Below are 22,203 nucleotides of genomic sequence, written 5' to 3'. Positions count from 1 at the left end.
CTCTGGGCATGTGCTACTTGGAGGAAACCTTTAGAACACATGTGTCAAACTCAAGGCCCGTCAAGCCAATTTATCTGGATCTCAAGAGCCAAAAAATGCATCTTGTGTCATAAAGTAGAAGCATATATTCTTTTAAAGCATATAAAGTGGCTTAAACTGTGCCTCCTGTGGTGAATGTCGATTTTTTTAACTGTGTAGTAACAGCATCCTGCCACTAGACGTCAGTTTTTCTGCAACACAATAAAACAACCCAGAAATGTCCAAAAAGAGAAAATAGAACGATTAGTTTAAACTTTAAAGTGTAACTCGCCCCAATAGCAACTTCTTTTTTTCTTTTCTTTTCTGTCTTTTTTTTTTACAGATAAACTGTATAAACTGGGCCTACGGTGCTACTTTTATGTTACTGTGATTTATTTATATTTCTATGTGAAATTCTGAAATCAAAAGTATCATCTGAACAGGTGCAACCGGGCCTTTTAATGACTTCATGATGCCAAAGTGGCCTCATGTAGAAATGAGTTTGACACGCGGCCTGCGTTAGACAGCAGGTGAACTTGGATCTGGGACCCTAAACTTCTGGCCAAGGAAATCCCTGTTGAGCTGGAGACTGTGGCTCAGTGTAAAGGCTCACTATAAGGCTTTGGTGTCATCTTTTATCGCTCGCTCGTTGAAGTTGTGCTCGTCTCGTCTCTGGATATTTCGCAGTGGGACGAGCAAGAGTTGAATCTAGGGTTTGTTTTGGTCCAGATGAACGACGGCAGGCAACGGAACCGCGTATAAAAGTAAGTAAATAAATTGTATTTTGAAATCAGATTTACAGATGAATCTATGAAAAGGAGGCTTCGGCCAGCAGGGGGCAGCAGCAGAGAGGAACTGAGGAGAACAACAGTCTCGCTTTGCTTCAGCAGTGCATGATGGTCGTTGTGCCGGGGCGCTACCTTTCTCTGGACGAGTGTGTTTGCTCTTTTGCTCGCCGTTCCCCCGGTGTTTCTGTGATGCTGAAAAGGAGAACCACCGGCTGCCGCGCTTCACAAGACAGGTACGGACGTAGCTCCGGGTCGCTGAACATGTGTGTCCCTGTGTGGGTCTGGTCCGGTCGGATGCTTCTGTTTCTGCCTGTTAGCATTAGCCGGTCTACGTGTAACCGCAGCTGACAGCATTAGCATTAGCTTTAGCTAGTGGCTCAGACAGCCCACATTCAGCGCCGGTCCACCTTGCGATATCAAACGTGGAGGTGTGTTTGTCTGCAGTGTGTTGGCACTTTTTTCCGACTTTGCTGTCAGTTGTCTTAATGGTAATTTGAGAGCACAGGCGAAGAAGAAGAGCCGAGCTAATGCTAGCTGGCTAGCTCCCAGCACAGTTGCCCTTTTCTGAGGGGGAACCGCAACCATTATCTGACAGTTCAGCCCGGCAACACAAAGTGTCAGAAAAGGTTCATCTCTCCCTGGAAACATGTCGGCTGCTTGCTGCGAGTCATGCCGCCAGTCAGGACCTCTGCTGCAGCAGAGCCAAGCATCGCGGCAGCTCCTCCAGACAGACAGGGACGCCGCTGGCCAGCTTCTGACGTCTGCCGCCCTTCACATCCACTGCAAACCTGTGTCAGGAGTTTAAATACAGGGTTGTTTTCTTAAATTTCCACATTGTTATAGAAACTGCCGGGGGAAAAAAAAACAATGGAAACTTTGTAGGAACTACAGCTGCAAAACATAGCGAAATGCAGGCGTCCTAGCAATATTTCAATAGTAATAGAGGGATATTATAGTTCATGTGCCATGCATTCACTGTCTTTATGGCAATACTATATTTTGCTAGTTACTTGGTCTCTAACTGCCATTAATGCGTATATATATTAAAGGCTCTGATGCTAAAACTCACAGATATTGTATCGATGAAACAGAAAGTCGGGTTAATCATGATTGATGACATGAATTATCTGTTTTCCTGTTTATTATGGATCCCTTGCAGGAAATGTTTCTACTTTGCTCACAGACAGGCCTTCTCAATCCAAACTCTCACAAAGAACATCAAGGAAGATGCTTTTTGTTGACCTGTTTATGGACAATGGTGGGAGTACTTGGGTTTTGTTGCATATGTGCAGGATAAAAAAAAAAATTCTATGAATGTTTTCTTTTTTCACCTCAAGCCAGTGGGCAATTAATGTGAGCATAATTAATAGATCAAGCTGCTTTAGACACATTATTTTATTATTTGGGAAATGAAAAGATAATGAGTTCCATAAAGTTTCCTAATGTCTCATAAAACTGTTCCTATCTATAGAGGTAATAAAAAAAAAAAAAAAGTTCCCAAAAAATAGAAAAGTCAGCTGTTTTAATGACCTCCCACCATCATCATGTGAGGGAAATAAAGTATCTTCCTTTTTAGAAGTTCAATCTAACTTTTGCCTCAGTAATAGTCCTTATAGGGACGGTGAGGTTGCCCGTGTTTCACATAATCCTTTCATCTATGTGATGGGATTAGCTGCAGGGGGTCTTACACCTCCTCGGTTTGAGCAGTCCGATTAGACCTGCAGCCGGCCGAACACCCCCACACGGGACGCAGAACACCGCAGTAGATGAAAGTGGAGAGTTTGAGTTTTGACTGGTGCAGCGGCTGTGATCGTGCAAAGCTGCAGCCTGAAGGCAAACACAGTCAGGTGTCACTTCCTTTACAACCAATTAATGCATCTGTCACGTGGATGTGAGAATATATCTAAGATTTTAGTTGGGTTTGCTCTAGGGCTGCAGCGAACAATTATTTTAGTGATCTGGTATTTTATCGGGTGTCCTGATGATTAATCGAGGAGTCCGATGAAAAACTGGCCCATTCTGCAGATATTTCAACTACTTAAGCTTATTTTATGAGTAATAGAAATGCATGAAAAAGAAAATGCAGGTAAACAATTTCCATTTTTAAAAGAGAATCAACCTTTTGTTGCCTAAAGTGCAATAAAATAGCACGTCTTTAGTGTACACGTCAACATTTGTAGTAAAGGATGCATCTACAGCTAAAAGAAGAGGCTCTAACATGTTAGCGTGTTAAAATCTCAGCCCTTCCTGGCGGACTTGACGTCAACACAGAACGAGCTGGCTCTGGTAAAGCGGTCACACACAAAAATAGGGCATAAAGTTTCCCTCGCACGTGGCATTCTGCAGTCTTGGACAGGTTTTTGTAACATCAAAAAGCAAAATATTACCCTCATAAAATTGAACGCTTGCAGTGTTACACTTTTCTTGCTTTTTTTTTTTTTCATTTGTTTTACCTTGAGTCCACAGACACTGGGTTCTCCAGCTGTTAAAGTAAAGCAGAAATCATCATGTACTTAAAAAAAAAAAAAAAGCAAATTTATTCATATCTTCTGCTCTTTATTTTAAACACATTACCACATTAGAACCATAACTTTAATGTGTTTTATTGGGATTTGCAGCTAGCCTCCTGGGAGGCGAGTCCCAATGCCATGGCCTCCAGTAACAGCTCCTCCCCAGTGCCTCGCCCTGCCGGTGGAGGCCGAGATGGGATCTACCGCAAGGAGCACGGTGCTTCCCCTCCTCGCTGCCGGGGCATTCGCTCCCTGCCTGATGTTTGCCCCAAGGAACCGACAGGTGAGCAGAAAAAAGCCTCTTCATTCTACCAAACCACTTCTACATCTGTTTTGCCAGTTTCTAAATCCAAGTGGAACGTTTAGAAAGCTGAGAAAGGAACAAGTCTTTGTTTTTGTTGGACCCCTGAAGCCTCTTGTTTATTCCCCTGTTAAATAATGCTGTGATCCAAACCCAGGTGTTTTGGTTTAGATGGTTCTTTAAACCATTTTAAGCAGGTTAATTTTTTTACTGACCATTCCCAAAATCTGTGTAAAAATTCACTTGCCAGAGTTTAACCAGATTATTCTTTTCTTGGTATTTTCTGGTGTTTTTTGAGTTTTCAGTCATTTTTTAACACCTTTACACACAGGCAAACCTACATGGAAAGGCTCTCATTTCATTTTGCATTGTATGATTTGTGTAGTTTTTCATCATTATGATCCTAAATTAAAACTGAGCTTTAAGAAATCATAAAAAATAGATCACCTTAATGACTTTCTTTACAAAAGGATTCGCTGTTGTGTTGTATGTTCTCCAGGTGGGGGGCGGGGTCTCTGCAACGGTCCATCCGTGGTGGCGGAACATGACCGGTGGACGGTGTACAGCTCCAAGGTCAACCTCCCCGCAGCGTTAAACGACCCAAGACTGGCCAAACGGGAGTCTGACTTTTTTACCAAAACATGGGGACTGGACTTTACAGAGATGGAAATCATGCCCTCCTTCTACCTGCCCATCATCACCAAGGAACACTTTGGGCCGTACCTGCAGGAAATGACACAGGTAACCCCTCGGTTATGCTTTTCATAGATACGTTTTTCTCTTAATGGACATTTGATAGCCTTTACACCTTCACATGATAATGTCAAATACACTAAATAAATCTAACTGTAGCACTAAAGAGACCTTTAGTTGTTGTAAGCAGCAAGTTTAAAAGTCTTGGGTCTGGCGGCCCGCTCAGCTTATAATACACTGGGGGAAACTCTGTAGTTTTACTGAAGCACAACTTGCTTGATTGGTTAGACGTTTTCCATCTATGGAGACCCAGCAGATTGCATCAAGTCTGGACAAGCAGCATTCACTCCTCCTGAAGGAGCGTATAGAGCCACAGGGAGAGTGGTCTGCATTGTCCATAGCTTTGCAGCAATCCCTCATACTGAGCATGCATGAAGCGACAGTGGAGAGGAAAACTCCCCATTAACGGGAAGGAAATCCTCCAGCAGAACCAGGCTCAGTATGAACGGTCATCTGCCTCGACCCACTGGGGATTGGAGAAGACAGAGGAGAACTTTGGGTTTTATCAGGAAGGAGCGTTTTAAGCCTGGTCTTAAAAGTAGACAGGGAGTCTGCCTCGTAGACTGAAACAGGGAGTTGGTTCCACAGGAGAGGAGCCAGGGTTAAAATCTTGAATTTTTGGTGTTACTGAGATTTCTACACTCCAATAATATTTACTCTCTGGCTCTTAAGCTACACAATTAAGAGTTTGTAGTTGAAATAATACCACATAGATGTGAATCAGATTACCTTCAGCTGCGTGGGTGTCTGAATAATAATCTAGTTCCAGTAAAATATGTCACAGAACCATCAGCAAACCAGTGTATGTCCTGTTTGTTGTTCAGCTTAGAGCCCAGTCTGGGATTTTAAAGTGTTTAGCAGATGGATTTTAACAGATTTAAAAGGTTGTCCTTTGTGTGGTTTAGCTTTAACCGAGTCAGCTGGACTCTTGGCTTTGTAACCTCTGGCTGCCTTGTCTCTCCTACTTCTTTAAACCAGTTTAAAAATGATGTAAATGGTATAAACTGCTCTTTACCAATACCTGCTCCTATAGTTCTGGTTAGAAAGAGGTCCCACTTAGCTCATCTCTTGTGTGTCTTCATCATTGTTTAATATGCGCTGCAGGATTCCAGCAGCAGAACCCAACATCCTGACAAACGTGTTGGGTCCCATTCTTGGTGGCAGTCGGTCAGCCAGAAACTGTTTGATCACAGTCCCGTTCCCAAAAGAGTCCGCCATCTTGCTACAGTGTCATGTAAAAGAATGAAGGAATGTATGAAAGAATGAAGTTTATCTTTTTTTTATTAGTTTTGTTTTACAGCCTCGTGAAACCAGATATCTCTACAATCTCTGATTTATAACTACAGATTTACTTGAGATGTATCCAGATAAGGGTTAATACAAACCTTTGAAGACCCATGTGTGTTGTAGTGTAAGAAGATCCTGCTTTGTTACACACGCTTACTCAGCGGGTTTTTATTCCCTATAGAGTTGTTTCGTTATTTGCAGTCAGTTTGACGGAGCTGGAAAATGAAATATTTGGACCTTTGTTTTATGGAAATTGATCAGATACTGTCTACTCAACTATTTTCCTTTTGACCTTTCTCCTGCAGCAGGCTCTTTATCTCCGTTAGTCATGTAGTTTACAAAGAATCATGTGACCCGCTACCAGCTGTTTATCTCTGTTTTTATTTCCTCCCCCAGGTTTTACTTTGATGCATAGACTTTGCAGCTGCTGCCATTTGTCTGTTTCCTTATTGCCGCTACATGGAGCTTTATTACTCTCGTTCAACAGATTCTCGCTCGTTTGGTGTTTGGGCTTAATCTGAAACGCCTCATCTATTTTCTTTGTATGCTGTTATTGTTAGAGGGAACGAATCCACGAACGCTGCAAGACGATCTGTCCTAATAAAGATGATGTGGATGCAGTTTCCAGTGTCACCACCAACCACGGTATGAATTATTAATCTGCTGTTGCAGAGCTCTCCCCTCACTCTGTATCCTCTCCAGTCCATAAACCAGTCAGTGAAACTGAACGCACTATTGCACGACCCAGCACGTAGAATAAAGACCACTATATTTAGAATTAAACAAACCTATTAACTGATTATATTTCATACAAACACAGTGGTACAGCTTTGTAGTTGACAGATATATTGTGGGTTTACATTAACAGCAGGAAGATGTTGCTCAGACTTTAGTCGAAGTGTTACCTCAGGTGTGTCCCTCATCAGGCTTTAGGAAACTTTCTGAGGAGTTTAATTGAAATCTGCCTCAAAGACTAGGGATTATCATATTTCCCCCAAAATAATGCCTAAAGTTTAAGAAGTAATTTTATTCCTCCGTTTTTACAATAAGTTGTATTTTTCAGGAAGTGGTAGAAATACTTCAGACCTAATGATGTTGTAAAATTAAGGAAATGTGAAACATGTGATGTTTTTTTGCATCAGTGGATGCAGAATTGCAGAAGCAATGTGGAATAGACCTGAAACTCGTACTGTTTCCACACTGATTAAAAGGGGAAGTGGCTCCCTAGGGTTAATAATAAAGAATACTTTAGAGTTAATCATCAGCATACGTCAGCAGTTGAGTTAAAGCTAAATTTGCTGCATTGTCCTGTTGTATGTATTAATAATAATAGTAATTATTTGAGGTTGGTATCATCTATGTTGTACTGTACTGATTATTTGCCAGAAAAATTTATATTTGCAAAAAATATGTATGCTAACACAGCAAAAGAAAATACAGTTTATGCTGTTCTAGTGACTTCACCATTTTTAAGCAAAGACACCCTCCCCCCTTCTTTGTTGCACCCCAACCGATTAAGATCATCTCTGTAATCTGCTTTTGCTGTTAATCTTTTTCTGTTGCAAGGAAGTTTCTTTTGTTGTTATCTGACTTCCTGAGCATCTTAAGGATGAGTGAATTTGCAGCAATGACTGTGCTAGACATTTTATGTTTACGATAAGTAATGCACTAAATCTAGCTGCAATGGTTTTAAACTTAGTAACAATTGAAATACACTGGACTTGTTCTTGGCGACCCGTCATGCGTATATTACGCTGGGGGAAACCCTGAAATATGGAGAATAATTTTCTCCTTATTAAAAAAAGTGCATATTTTGTGTTTATTGCTTTGAGGTTATTCACTTTGAATTTCCTCCTCCAGTACAAAGCAGCTCACTTAGTCTGCAGATTATTCAGTCAGGTGGCAGAAATGCAAACGACATGGGACCAAATGTACATCCTGGAGCAACTCCTTTGTTCAGTTTGATGGGGCATTATATATCACTGCCTGTACATACAAATGTTGTTGTTGTTTTTTTTTACATTAAGTCCTTAATCTATACCTAGGTTTTTGTTAAATTATTATAAAACAGATAAACGTTCATTGTTTTTACTGCAGACAAATCCAGAGCCGAGCTCGAACAAGTTCCAAAGGTAAGGCCTTCACATTACTATCTGCTGCTATAAGTGTTTTTAGTTTGCTTTTTTAGTTTAGGTTAGTTTGCAAGGTGTGATGTCAACACAGTGCTGTAATAATTTACAGTTGAGTTGTTTGGTCTTGTAATAAAGTTTGTTTAGGGGAATTTGGAGCTGAGCCGGACCAAAAAGCTTTAGTGGTCTTTGTTAAAAACCCACCTGTTTGCACTGGCTTTTAACTAGATTATTTTATCATTCTTTTATAAAAAAGAAATATATTTTTAGTATTATTAGTATTTGAACTTTTTCATTTTAACTATTCTCATTTTGTGTTGTGTAGTTGTTATTTTGTATGTATATACATATTTATATGTTGTAGCTGTGTACAGCCCTTTAGATCGAGGCATCCATATCAAACGTGCTATATAACTAAAGTTGACATTGACATAATCCTCTGAAGGAAAACCATCATTTTGTTTCCTGAACCAACTCCACGTGCTGAGGGAGAAGGGTGTGGATGATCAGAAGCTAGTTTTCTTTTTCGTCGTTCCCTTTAGTGATGCCTGAAACTGGATGAAGTTATGCTTACCTTTACTGTCTGTAGGGATAAATTTTATCATTTGTAGAAATATTATGTTCAAGCATGTGTGGAAACAGCTGGACACAGTAAGTTGTCTGCAATAACATTTTGTCTGTGGCTTTTTCTTAGATTTTTATGAGGCCAGAGTTTGCTTTGGAGGATCCAGCTACTTTCAACACTGTCCTGCCATGGTCACACTTTCACGGTGCGGGGGGGAAAAGCAGAGACGTGGCCTCCTCCAAACTGCTGCAGGAAAAGGTGAACCCACGACTGAAACACACAGATGTGAGGGAAGAGCACGGGGGTTCAACACATTCCCAGTGTTAATAGGTTGAGTAGGAGATAACCAAAGCAGTCTCACTAACTGCTTTGACTTTTTCTGAACCCTGCAGTTTACATTCTTCTGTACCACAACGTCAACCTTCTGCCTTCTTACTCTCACAGTTGAAATCTGATTAAACACACATTGAAAACACAATAATCTTATTGATGGGTTGAATTAGTTTTTGTTTTTTTAATCCTCTCTAGGGAATTAAAATGTCCTTTTTATTTGGTAAAATTTGCCAATTTACCATTGCATTTCTAGAAGTGCTCAGCAATAGCCGACACCTAAAGGGAGAACTCTCGGGTGTTAATGGGGATTTAATTTCCTTCCTGCTCTCCTCCAGCTGAGTCACTACCTGGACGTCATAGAGGTCAGCATCGCTCGGCAGATCTCGCTGCGCTCCGAGGCTTTTTTCCACGCCATGTCCTCCCAGCACGAGCTGCAGGACCGGCTGCAGGAGACGCAGCAGGCAGTGGCTGTCCTGCGGAGCCGGACAGCAGCCATGGACCGGGTCATGTGCCAGGGGCCTCTCCGGGCCCTCCGCACCGCGCTGACACGCAACAACTGCGTGAAGCTGCACAACAAGCTGAAGCTGATGGCGGCGGTGCATCAGACGCAGCCCACTGTGCAGCTCCTGCTCTCTACCTCAGAGTTTGTTGGAGCGCTGGAGCTCATCGCCACCACCAAGGAGGTGCTGCAGCAGGAGCTGCAGGGAATCCACAGCTTCAGGTAGGAAAGTGCATCAGTCTATAACAGCTGTGCTCTCCACCCATCAGTGCAAACTGCTCCTTCTGCCGCTACGTTACTGATGTCATGTATCTTGTGTGTCCCTCAGACATCTGGGTTCCCAGCTGTGCGAGCTGGAGAAGCTGATCGATAAGATGATGGTGGAGGACTTCAGCATGTATGCCCGCAGCGATCTGAACCGCAGTCTAAAGGAGGAGCCACAGGTGCTGGAGAAGGTCTGGCTTCATCCTGTTTGCTTTAGCTGACATTTACCTCTAAAAAAAAACCCTTCAGACAGATCCCTCTGCTCAGCTTTTGCTTCTTCACACGAAAGCCACTTAGTTTCTACCTTTTTCCTTCCACACCAGGCCTTTAGGGTGTTTATTTTAGCACGCTGCGTATTTATTCTTCTTTAGAAATCTAAAAATTTCCCAGATGTTTATCCTGCAACACAGCTGGCAAGTACATGGTTATATTAACCCACAGAAGCACCATAACCAAGACTTCTGATATCTGCTTTCCAGCAAAGACATTTGTTTGCTCTGTTTAGTTTGTTTATTCCATGAACTTTGACAAAAACTGATTCTGTATTTAATGGATGCTGTGCTCGTCACAGGTCCCTAAATCAAATGCTGACTCTCAAAAGGTGGGACACTCACTCACACACACAGCTGCCAAGTTGAATCAAATTCAGCCAATCCATAAAATCCCGCGTGTTGCTGAAATCAGGTCACACAACAGGTTGGGAATCAAACCTGCATGCAGATGATTGTTTGATTGTTTGCTTTGTGGGTGCGGTTAGGCAGATCCAGAGGTTATTGTAATTTTTGATGGTAAAACATGTTCAGGCTGTTTGACATCTGCCACCCCTTTAATTGTTACTGATCCTTTCCCTGTAAATATAACGTCAGTATGTATAACTGGTGTGAAATGGAAACCTCCCTGCAGCTCAGTCAGTGGGGGTTAAAGCCTCACCAGTCCACGCTGCGCTCAGTGCTTGTGGACTCAGGATCTCCTGCTTGTTCCTTTGTGTTTAAAGGAGCGCCTGGAGTCGCTGGTGTTTGGTCTGCTGCGGCAGAGGAAGCTGGACTTCCTGGATATTTACAGCGATGAGATGATGACGGCTGCTAAGGCCATTGTCTCACAGGTACAAGTCGTGCCAGCATTCGTTTCAATCAGCATCATAGACCATCGTGTTAAGCTTCTGTTTTTTTTTTTTATTGGATCTGCTTGTTTTTGCAGTGTGTGGCAGAGTGTGTTGTGCACATTGAAGAAATTGACACTGAAGTTTTCGTTAAGTAAGTCACCTGATCTATCCATGAATCCTCAGGTTGTTTAAGATGTTTCTACACAGAATGGATCCTGATCTAGATTAACTTAACTTCCCAACTGAATGTTTAAACTGACTCTTACTAATGAAGATCAGTGCTCGTATTCACAAAGAATCCTAAGACTAAAAGCAGCTCTTAGTGACGTCATTTTGGGAAAAAACAGCAACGCGCTGTTTACGGATGTAATGATGGAGGTAATTGTTTCTAGAAGTGTCAAAAAAGTTTTGTTTAAAATAAAAAAACGCTGATGCCGTTCAGCATCTCTCCTTGTTAATATTATAAAGCTGTTGAGCAATAGGTGCCGAAAATAGTAAGATCACATCATAGCAAAGACGAAGTATTTTATCTTATTGAAGTGGCACAAATCTAATTTTTTTTTTTTAGGGGTGGGTGAAAAGATTGCAGTTGGGGCGTTCACACTGCAAAGAAAAAGACGGATATGGGTCGCATATTTGCAAAAAGATCGGATTTGGGTCGCATTTAGGGCGGGATGATGTAGAAAAAATAGAAATTATATTGATCGATATCGACAATTATCAACAAATTCAAAACATATATTTTAAGTGCAGCCCTGGCCATTTTATGCTGTTGCTTAGCAACCTATTTTTAGATAAAAACACACAAACACTGAATTCAAACTCAACCCTTTATTCAACCGACTTTTTACCAAAACTGCAAGTTTTTAAAAAGAAAAAAGAACTTGTGCTCTTTGAGCGTTCCTGGGTCTGCGTTTGTGATTGGTTGGGAGGATGTAATGATTTTAATAATATTCTACATGGCTAGAATGCAAAAGGAAAGAAAACTGTTGTTCTATTGAACTTTTTATTGACCCTTTTTTTTCTATCATTGCAATACGTCTATCAAACAATATATGTTGTTATTGAATTATCGTCCAGACCGAGTCGCATTTCCCTGTAGTGTGAACGTAGCCTAGAACACTTGACATCCAGCCAGAGCTACAAATTAAAGCATATTAATGGTAAACTCGCCCAGTCACAGTTCAGACCTCAATCCAACTGTGTAAAGACGTAAAATTTGATGTTGACAGTTTATGTCCATCCATTCAAACTAAAAGTAGAGGCAGAGATGGAGAGAAAGTTTTAACGACCTGCTCTAATCAAAGTGAAAAAGGTTCTAGTCGTTACTCCGGAGGGTTGAATACAAATGAACTCCACTCTTTATTCTTAACCAATATAAGTCTGTAAGGGGAAAATGTTAACAGATCCTTTCCTTTCTACATTATGAGCTACTTTTGGTGGTCTGATCGATTTTTAAAAACAAGTGAAAAGGTTTATATCAATATGTTCTGAAGGCTTTTATTAACTAAATATACCGAGATTTCTAACCTTTGTTAACCATAATGTAAATGATTGTGTTTAAGGCTAGCTGACCAGATGCGTCTGATGACGTTCCCTCAGTGGTTTGAGCTGCTAGAAAACGTCTTTGAGAGTTTCCTTCTCTTCCTGCAGAGAATCAAGGTGAGGGAAAACTCCCCGAGTTACAGCAACAGTTTTTGGAGCAAAGTTCAGCGTTCATCACTGGTCTCAGATCATTAAAGTCTCCGCACATGATTAGGTCTTATTGTCTCCTCCTTTTTTTGTTTTTGTTTGCTAGGATACGTTAAACGTGATCAGCAATGTAGTTCTTCAGGTTCTGTCTTCAAACCACAAGAATCGACTCGTGGCAGAAAGCAGTCCAGGCCCAGTGGGCCAAGATGCCTCCCAGGGGGAAGCTGAGCTAGCTTACCTCACCCACGAGGGTCTGTTCATCAGCGATGCTTTGAATGAAGCCCAGCAACAGCAGGAGTCGGGCTTGGCAGGTCAGGATCAGCGCTCCACAGTGGGCTCAAGGTTCCAGCAGAACCGGGCCGAAGCTGCTGCAGAAAGCGACACTTCCTCCGGGGTCACAGAAACGTCTGGTGGCAGAGAACACAGCTTCATGTAGGTTCCCCACAATCAGTTTTTTTTTTTGTTTGATCATTTAAGTTGTATGTGTTTATTTAGACAAATGGAGCGCTAATCTGAGGTACGTAAGGGGAAATGATCTCAGCAGCCTTTTACTCGATGCACTCATAGAAACGGCCTTCTCACTGTCAGCTGAACTATAAATGGGAGAACAACGGATTGAATCCAGCAAATGTTGCATCGGTAAAAGGGAAAGTTTTAGCTGCATTTCCTGTTTCCACCTGAAACCCTTCCATCCACCAGAAAGAAAAGCTTGATGGAGAACGTGTTTGTGTTCAGGTCTGGTGAGAACTTGATGCCCACTGAGCTGGAGCTGAACCGCGTGATCAACAACCTGCAGGAGCTGCTGTACATGGCTTCTGATGTTAGCCACGACCGCTGCGTCAAAGTCCTCACGGCCAGAGCCAAGGTATGACACAAAGCACCGTGAGAACCTGCTGTGGGATGTTGTTGTGCGAGGCGCTCATTTGGCGGTTTTTAGGGTTTTATTCCCTTTCACCAAACCTGTGCTGATGCTTCCTTCCAACAGGACGGCTCCCTGGAGCGCCTGACCTCGGCGGAGTTCGTGTCCCTCTCTCAGGCTGTGGAGAGGTTCGTCAGGGATACAGAGAAGCTGTGCGGCAGGCGAAGCGTCTCCCTGAGGGGGGCGCTGCAGAGCCAGGCCAACCGCTTTGTCAACCGTTTCCATGAAGAGCGGAAAACCAAACTCAGGTAAAGCTGCTGTTTAGCTCTTGCTCTGACGGGTCCTTTTCTTAATTTGATTCTGAAATTAACCGGCCTAAGGCAGAAGCTGAGGACACTGGTACCGTAACATGTGTCCTGCATGTTCAAGGTATATAGCCACGTCATATGCTTATATAAAAAACAAAAAGGCTAAAAACCATTAGATCATGATAAAATAAAGGTATATACACAAAGACTCCATCTTGATACTGGTTTGATTTTTTTATTTTTTTTATTTTTATTTTTTATTTATTTTTATTTTTTTTGAGGCTAAACAGAATCCAGCACCGGGTGCGATGAGCAGATATAAACAGACGTGGCGCCATCTAGCGTCAGTATCGCAGAACTGTCATAGTGCCAGTTTGCTTAATTAATAATCGCTTGTGAATAATGCTGCACTTTTCCCTCTTTGAATCATTATTTTATTTTTTTTCCACTGGATCTAAGACCTTTGTTCATTGTTTGCTGGGAGATGCTAATAGTCGTTAGCTGCTTCCTTGTTTTATCCCCTGCTGCGCATGCAGTGTTGTACTTCCTCTGTTATTAAAAATAAACACAAAAGGGTTTATTTATCTACAAATTGAGCAAAAACAATGCGTAAACTGCCAAAATAAAAACTAATACGCCAGCAGGATGTGATAATATTTACTGAAAACTTTGTATGCAACCAGAGTGGGCTACTGACATATATAGATGTAGTTTTCATGCACTTTTTTAGTTTTTATGCACTTTTAAGGGTTGGACAACAGTAGAAGCTCATCCAATTTTTTATTCTCTTATGGCTTCAGTCTGCAAAACTACTTTTCAGGTTTGGGTTAATATGGAAAACCGTAAAGTATAAAAAATATTTATAATTTTAGTCTTTATTTTCTCGTATTGATCTAAGGGCCTTATCCATCCATCTCTCAGTTTGGCCAGCCACTCATTCATTTATCCATCCGTTCATGCGGTACTTGTCCGCCCATCCATCCTTTCATCCGTCCATCTCAGTCGTCTGATTCAGATGTGTACGGCTAGTGACTCGTGTAAAAGTTGCAGGACACCGGCTGTTGAGGACTGGAGCTACAAACAGCTAAACCACTTCACTGGCATGCAGCCAGGCTCTGCAGAGACGCATGTAAAAGTTTCAGTTGGAGACCCGCTCTATCTGCTCATCCGTCTTTGTTCATTCAATCTTAAGGCCATCTATTAACCCATTAGCTTCTTTTCTTCCTTCCCGTCTGTTTTTTTTTTTTTTTTTTTTTTTTTGTACAGATTTAACTTTTAACAAACTGTGGCCCTATAAATGCATATTGAAGTTTACATTTATAAATTGGCTCAAAAGGGACAAAACTGTAGAAAATAAAGCAGTGGAAGGAAGGATGATTAAGATTTGTAGGAACGTCCTCCTTTAATAATGTTGAATTTGGCTGAAGGTGTCTGATGCTGTGTTGGCTTCCTGATGGTTTTAGTTTCATTGTTGTCGCTCTGCAGCCTCCTCCTGGATAATGAGCGCTGGAAGCAGGCAGAGGTTCCAGCCGAGTTTCAGGATCTGGTGAACTCCATAGCCGACGGCAGAATATCCCTACCAGAGCGCAAAGCGTCAGGTGGGCCCAGACGTCAGTTTGTTGTGCTTTGCCCTGCCACACACATCGGTAACCTTCATTAGTCCGCTTCATCCAGGGATGCATCATGATGCACCTGCCCTAACCTTTCCTCTTGCTCCAAACACTGACAGCATACAGAGACATCTACTACTAGCTGATTTAGATAAACACCAACTGTTTACTCTGCAGGCCCAGAGGACAGGAAACCTGCCGAGTTTCTGCTTGTTAACGGCCAGAAATATGCTGTTGTTGGGTAAGTTTCCTCCCACAGGCAAGATGTTAAACAACAGGGAAACTTCAATGTGCTCTGGTGCTATCACACCAATTTGAGCTGAATTCTTGGATATAAATGAATTAATCAAAGTTGGAATGAACAAATATAAAAATACATTGAATGCACCACCCAGAGAAGGGTTGTTTTCTACTGCGTTTTGAAATGCTCCTGTCTGTTAATCCAGAACGGTTCTGCTGCTGATCCGGATCTTTCTGGAATACTGTCAGTGTGTGAACGACATCCCATCCATCACCACAGACATGCTGACACGTCTGTCCGACCTGCTCAAGGTAAGAGGCCCCGACGGCAGTGTGAGAAGCAAGCTGAAGTAGGGATGTCCCAGCGTGATTGACCAGAACAGCGCCGCCAAAGCCCAGCGGGCCCCGGCGGCCGTCTTCACTTTGAAGTGGTCCGCACGTGGCTTACTAGCAGTGAATGGCAGAGAGAGATATCAAAGCGCGATTACACCAACAGAGGTTTTATATCTGATGTCAGGAATTCACACCAACAATGCAGATATTTCACAAAAAATGCCCCCCCCCCCCCTTTTGTAATATGGCACAGCCCTGATGTCATGCTTGTTGTCAGCCATGACTGTGGTGTTTAACTTGATCAGAGAATAATTGCACTGTGTTGTTGCAGCACTTTAACTCCCGCAGCTGCCAGCTGGTTCTAGGAGCCGGAGCTCTGCAGATCGTTGGTCTCAAGACCATCACTACAAAAAACCTGGGTAAGTCTACACGCTTTGCCTTACTTGGCCTGAAGCGTCTGTGTTGGATGCTGAATAGAGGCGTTGCTGTGTTTCTATGTTTGTGTAGCATTAGCGTCCCGCTGTCTGCAGCTGGTGGTTCACTACATTCCCATCATCAGAGCTCATTTTGAGACCAAACTGCAGCCCAAACAGTTCAGCGTTCTCAGACACTTCGACCACATCACGAAGGTAACAAACGTTCCTAAGAACGTAGAGAAGGCCCTACATCCAGACCCAAGCGTGGCGTTGGTAATGTCCCAGAGATCACTGGAGGTTTGTTTTTCTGCAGGACTACAATGATCATATAGCTGAAATCTCTGCTAAGCTGGTGGCCATCATGGACAGTCTGTTTGAGAAGTTTTTGGCAAAGGTAACGTCATAAACCATTTTCATATGAAACTCACATTTCCAGACGGGGCTCTAGAACCAGCTGGTTCTATCAGGTGCTGCTCATCTGATTTAAGATAAGATAGACTTTATTCATCTGATTTGTTCTGGTTCTAAAAGGAACCGTCTTCCTGTGGTCCTCTGATATAAATCGTATGTCATGTTGTTCCCACCTGGGGAACATTTTGTTGCCGCTTCGCCCTCTCTAGTAATTTAAGACGAGGTGCAGTGGGGGAAAAATGGGTTTGTAGCCGGATTCAGTAACGGATCTGACTGGAAAGTAAAAATCTTTTCTGTTCAGTGAACGCACCGTACTCAAATGCTTCCTGTTCACAGTGACAGCAACACTCTTTGGTGTTGAGGTGAAGAGTGAGTCAAGTCTAGAAGACTTACAGGTGGTTAGGCCTGTCACGATAAACAATAAATCAATTAATCACACATTACATTTTAATCACATGATTAATTAAAAGCTTGATCATTTGTGTAGGCATGCTTGCGTTTATCCCCCTGTGTTTCCCTCTCCTCTCTCTGAGACCGGATAACGGTGTACCGGTGTCTGCTCACCGTTTCCTTCTCTTTTCCTCAGAGTAGGAGGAGTTAAATCTTGTCAGGTAGGCACATGCTCAAAGTTTAGCATGAGAGCCTCGTGAGGGAGAACCAGAGAAACGCTGGTTTGAAAAGAAAGTTGTGTTTGTGTCAAAGGCGAACACGACCGCTGCAGGGTGGGAGTTTTTTAATTTAAGCCAAACGACGGGAGGCCAACCGCTTGCTCAATCTGAGGATATACCTGCGTTATTATGCCATTATCATATTGGTGGAAAAAGGTCTTCAAATGACAATGTTATGATTTTTCGCAATAATTAAAAGGTATAATAATTAAATAATTAAAAAGTCCAGCAAAATGTTATCGTGACAGGCCTATGAGTGGTACTGTTTTCAGTTCCAGTGAGGTATAAAAGGGAAGCTGTAAGAACTTTCTAGAAAGGAAACTATTTTCTACAGAAAGGTGTCGCCTGTTCCTGCCGGCTGTCACCGTGGGGATGTACCCATCAGCAGATAACAGGAAGCTGAACGTCTCAACAGCAATGCTGCTCTGACTAGACAGGTGCACCGTGCCGTTTCCGGAAAGTTTTCTAGTTATTAAGATAACATCACTAAAGTCATTTTAAGATGACATGACAATAAGTAGTTGTTCTGTTTCTCTATCTCCTCAGTGCCATTTGCACGGCAGCACCTTACAAACAGAATCCCAAACCAATCAAAAGATCTTTCAACATGTGTATGTTTGATATATAAATGCATCTCATTTATAAGATCCCAAACACGTCATCCCTTGTCTGTTTTTTGGCCCTCTTGGACCACCGTCATAAGAAACTTACCAAGCTATCTGTGAGCAAGCAAAGATGCCCTCAGCCGATCAAACGGACCACCAGAACCAACATCTCCTTGGTTCCTGGGTCTGCTGGGTGTGAAGTACAGGCTCAATTGCATGCTAAGAAGTTGTTTTTTTGTTGTTCTTTTTTCATTCAGTATGAAGTGAAGGCCCCGATGCCGTCGGCCTGCTTCAGAAACATCTGTAAACAGATGGCCAAGATGCATGAAGCCATCTTTGATCTTCTGCCTGAAGAACAGACACAGGTGAGGCTCTGAAAGGCTCAGCCATCATCCCAAATGTTCCCCACATAAGTTTAAAAACCCAAAGCAAACGTCCTCAGCTTAGCCTAACGGAAAAATGCCTTTTTCTGCCCAGATGTTGTTTCTGAGGATCAATGCTGGTTTTAAAATGCACCTTAAGAGGCAGTTGGCTCGACTCGGGGTCAGTAATGACGGAGGACCGCAGCATGGGTAACTAACACATACACACGTCACCTATTACATCTTCTGTTGTCATGTTTGGTCTTTGTTTCTAGGTTTCTTTAATTTAAAAAAAAAAAAATTCAAATGTCAGCAATTTCCAGAATTGCTACTTAGTCCATTAGACCGATCACCCCCCAACCAACAATCTGACTGACTATTGGCTGGCAGACATGGGTTTTAGCTTGGCAGTGTGCGTTGGGCAGATTTAAAACAACGCTCAGTAGTGAATTTATGCAGGTTTGTGAGGATGGAAACTGTTCTGAAAACGACCTTGTGGACAATAGGCTATTTTTTTTTTTTTTAAATGATGTTTGGGAGATATTAGTTTTCAAAAAGCCCTTAGACCCAACAGATCCAAGCTGTTCAAACTTGTGGACCTTAAAGTGACAGGTGCACGTCAGCAAAGAGGAATATCAAAGATGTTACTCTGTTTCAGAGCATCTGTTCAAAAAGGCAAACTGCACTCACTGGCCTCTTTATTAGGTACACCTCGCCAGCTTGGACCCCCTTTTCGTCTGTAATCTATTCTGTCCTAAAATTCATCATCACCCAGTTCCATGAGCTGTGTGTTAGGATCTGGCACACTGGGGTTGTCCCCTTTCACCACCGACCTCTGACATCAACAAGGCATTTTCAGTCACACAGCTTTCACTGGCCCAATGGTGTTTTTATTTTGCTCTATTCTTTGTAAACCTGAGAGATTATTGTGTGAGAAAATCCCAACATATCAGCAGCATAATGAGATACTCAGATCTGCCTGCCTGGCACCAAGAACAATGTTACATTCAATGTCACTTTAATCCTTTTTTTCCCATTTCTGATGCAAGTTGCTGCCTTGTGATTGGCTGATTCACTATTAGTCTATGAACAGGTTTACATATTATTATTATTATTATTATTATTATTATTAATAATAATAATAATAATAATAATAATAATAATAATAATAATAATAATTATAATAAGTGACTTCAAATTAACAGAAATATTCTCACAAGTCACTTGTGTAAGTTGGTGAACAATGTTACATTCAATGTCACTTTAATCCTTTTTTTCCCATTTCTGATGCAAGTTGCTGCCTTGTGATTGGCTGATTCACTATTAGTCTATGAACAGGTTTACATATTATTATTATTATTATTAATAATAATAATAATAATAATAATAATAATAATAATAATAATAATAATAATAATAATAATAATAATTATAATAAGTGACTTCAAATTAACAGAAATATTCTCACAAGTCACTTGTGTAAGTTGGTGATCATGGCTCACTACTAATGAAAACCCTAAATGCAGTTTCTCAGTTGGAATGTTACAAATTGGATTAATATATAAAACCAAACTTTTGTACAGAAATGTGGGCTCAGTCAAAACTTGGTTTGGGGCTCTTTGTGCCTGCTGAGGTGTAATGGAGGCCCAGGTTGCTATTATGGAGGCCTTCAGGTCACCTACATTGTTGGGTCTGGTTTCTCTCATGTTCCAGTTGATAATACTCCATAGAGTCTAGAACGTGAGCCAGGTCCTTCAAAGGATGCAGCCCCTAAATTGAGTCACATCCATGGTCTGCAGAGAGTGGTGGACCCAGCCTGTGTGCACCCTGGAACAGCATCCCCTGCAGGTAGAGGGCGCCCTCTACCTGCAGGTGGAGTAGGGCATTAGGCACTGTGAACATTGTCGGTCCGGGGGGATCTCATGTCACCCCAGACGAGAAGCCACCTTAGGCAGCTGCCCACGTCGCCCATATCAGAAACGACCACCGAATGCAGAGGCCTACTGATTAAACACTCACTGGGTTCTGATGTGATGTTTGTGTTGAGCAGAATGAAACATTTACTTTATTTTCTCTTTTATGAAATTATACATACTGGTTTGATTTCCTGAAGTCAGCTTTTGTTTAGATGTCCCTGGATAACCTGCGTCTGCTTACAGGCTGGTGGTGGTGGACGTGGCCTTCTACACAGAGAACATCCTGGCCCTGAAGAGCCTCGAGCGACTCGACCTAAACATGGCGGAGATCTGGGAGCAGAAGAGGTGATGGAGGAGCAGAGTCTGGACGTCCAGATCAAACAATCCCGCACACCCAGAAACAAGGGGCGAGCCTTGGCCAACAGTGGCTGTCTGAGATCGGGGTGGAGGAGGCCCCACAGGGACCAGAAACACTAATCTAGGAGAGGAGCAGTGGCAGCGAGCTGGAACTTTGACAGCTTCAAAGTGGAAAGAAAACACACACAGAGCCACCTCATCCCACTGTGTGCAATTCAATAGAAATACTAGTAAATTATTGGAGAGGGTTGGTGGGCAGAAGGAAAACACATGGTGGGGTAATTTATTTTTCTGACTTCTTGCAAACATTCTTACCTGGGACAAACTTTTCCTTCAGCTGGCTGTGACGGTAAAGGGTTTTTCTTACTTTTATACTAACAAGCAGCTTTTTTGTGGGACTTGCTGTGTCAGGGGAAATCCTGATCCTTAAGAATTGAAAACATCCCTGACTGTGAAGGCATCACAAACCTCAGCTTCATCCTGTTGTTACCAAAGTAAAACTAATGTTTCTAATGTGGGGAATTCTGCTGTTTAGCCAATCATGCATCATGTCCTCTTTAGCCGGTTGCTACTCAGGCTTAGCGATTGGGATGATCACAGAAGAAGGGAGAGCGGTGATTAGTATTTAGAAATGTCACAGGGGGCCCCCCCCTTCAGTCGGCTTCATCCTTTCTTTCCTCAAGTCTCTTCTTGGGAGGGGCGGAGTTACCGGCTGTAAGTCCGCACAGAGAATGCTCTATGCACCGGCTGCTAATAAGAATCAGCACAAAGAGGAGGTGAGCTGAGGCCAGTTTCCAAATGGGCTCCGCTGCTTGTAGCTTTTCACTGACAGATTATGAAGCATTTGGTGGATTTAGTTCAAACCCCCACAGGTTCTGGTTCAGTGCGTTGAGCTGTGTTCAGCTGCCTCTGTACAATCACTGTTTAAGGGAACATGGGGATGCTAGTTCTCCTACGAGGAAGAAAAATGACAAAATCCAGGGTGATGAAGCTAGTAAACATTGGATGGGGCTGTAACTGTATGTGTGTGTGTGTGTGTACGTGAATGTGTGCAGTTGCTGACACAGTTTGAAGTCGGTGAACTGGAAACTACTTGAGCACATCTGTCTCCAGTAAAGCATGAACGCTCATCACTGTTTGCTTCAGAAGTGCCTCCTTTTGATCTGTTGTTAGAGACGACACATCTGAGCTCTTCAATACAGTGTGCCTACCATATACCACTGTGTGTCTGTGCAAGGGAGCCAGAGTGACCCAGTCTGGGAGGAAGCGTGTATGAGAGTCCCAAAGATGTTGATTTCTTCAATCCTGCTGTGAATAAAACGGAATGATGGATTGCATTGTTGCTTGCCTCTTTATTTCGTCTTTTTCCTGCGTGATTCAGACTGCATTTTAGGGAGGGAGGTTATTCAACATGGTATCTGATGCTTTTCAACATGGAGCTTTCATGTGTAGAAAATAAAGCTGTGTCACTAACATCCTGTTGTGTAAAGTGGGAGCGAGCGGGATAAGCTTCAATTTCATGTTCTTACACGCATGTTTTGTAAGAACACAAAATAATCTTGAAGTACCCCGACCTTTTTAAATGTAAGCCTTTAGTGCACAGAGGATATGGGCCAAGACGTATCTCGCTACGCAATGACACCTACTGGCCAACTAGTGGAAGTGCACGACTTCCGTTCAATCAACACGGACACCGAGGCAGAGAGGCTCTATTGGAGAAATAGTGACGAAAAGGCGACCTTTACTTGTCTACTTCTGTATTTAATGATGGAAAAACAAAACCAATGTTCAGTGTTTGCTTTAAACACCAGATATAGTGTATTGCTGAGGAAAAGGTTAGGACACTCCTCACTTACTGAGCTGCCCTCTATCTGAAT

The 22,203-nt window shown here is 42.4% G+C and overlaps 1 protein-coding gene across 2 annotated transcripts; it reads left to right on the top strand.

The window, feature by feature from the left end:
* The first annotated feature begins 565 nt into the window (after positions 1–565).
* vps54 (VPS54 subunit of GARP complex) lies at positions 566–21,663 on the top strand. Of its 2 annotated transcripts, XM_012869801.3 has the most exons (25): positions 566–782; positions 909–1,039; positions 3,425–3,599; positions 4,117–4,358; positions 6,218–6,302; positions 7,755–7,789; positions 8,481–8,609; positions 9,020–9,405; positions 9,512–9,638; positions 10,019–10,048; positions 10,442–10,549; positions 10,645–10,700; positions 12,115–12,211; positions 12,348–12,673; positions 12,977–13,106; positions 13,227–13,408; positions 14,894–15,006; positions 15,196–15,259; positions 15,465–15,570; positions 15,923–16,010; positions 16,099–16,220; positions 16,321–16,401; positions 17,949–18,056; positions 18,169–18,263; positions 20,213–21,663. In XM_012869801.3, coding segments are annotated over exons 1-25 (3,123 nt in total). In that variant the 5' UTR covers positions 566–781; the 3' UTR covers positions 20,319–21,663. The 2 variants fall into 2 exon arrangements, with proteins under 2 accessions (XP_012725255.3, XP_012725254.3); XM_012869800.3 differs by lacking the exon at positions 10,019–10,048 and having other exon boundaries at positions 567–782.
* The last annotated feature ends 540 nt before the right edge of the window (positions 21,664–22,203 follow it).

Source organism: Fundulus heteroclitus, chromosome 5 (assembly GCF_011125445.2).
Source record: "Fundulus heteroclitus isolate FHET01 chromosome 5, MU-UCD_Fhet_4.1, whole genome shotgun sequence".
NCBI lineage: Eukaryota > Metazoa > Chordata > Actinopteri > Cyprinodontiformes > Fundulidae > Fundulus > Fundulus heteroclitus.
This window is presented reverse-complemented; position numbering and strand designations above follow the sequence as displayed.

Coding starts and splice junctions, on each gene's coding strand:
- vps54 (XM_012869801.3), top strand. Junction 6,303..7,754: donor CAGTGTCACCACCAACCACG/GTATGAATTATT, acceptor TTTTTACTGCAG/ACAAATCCAGAGCCGAGCTC. Junction 13,409..14,893: donor GAGCGGAAAACCAAACTCAG/GTAAAGCTGCTG, acceptor GTCGCTCTGCAG/CCTCCTCCTGGATAATGAGC.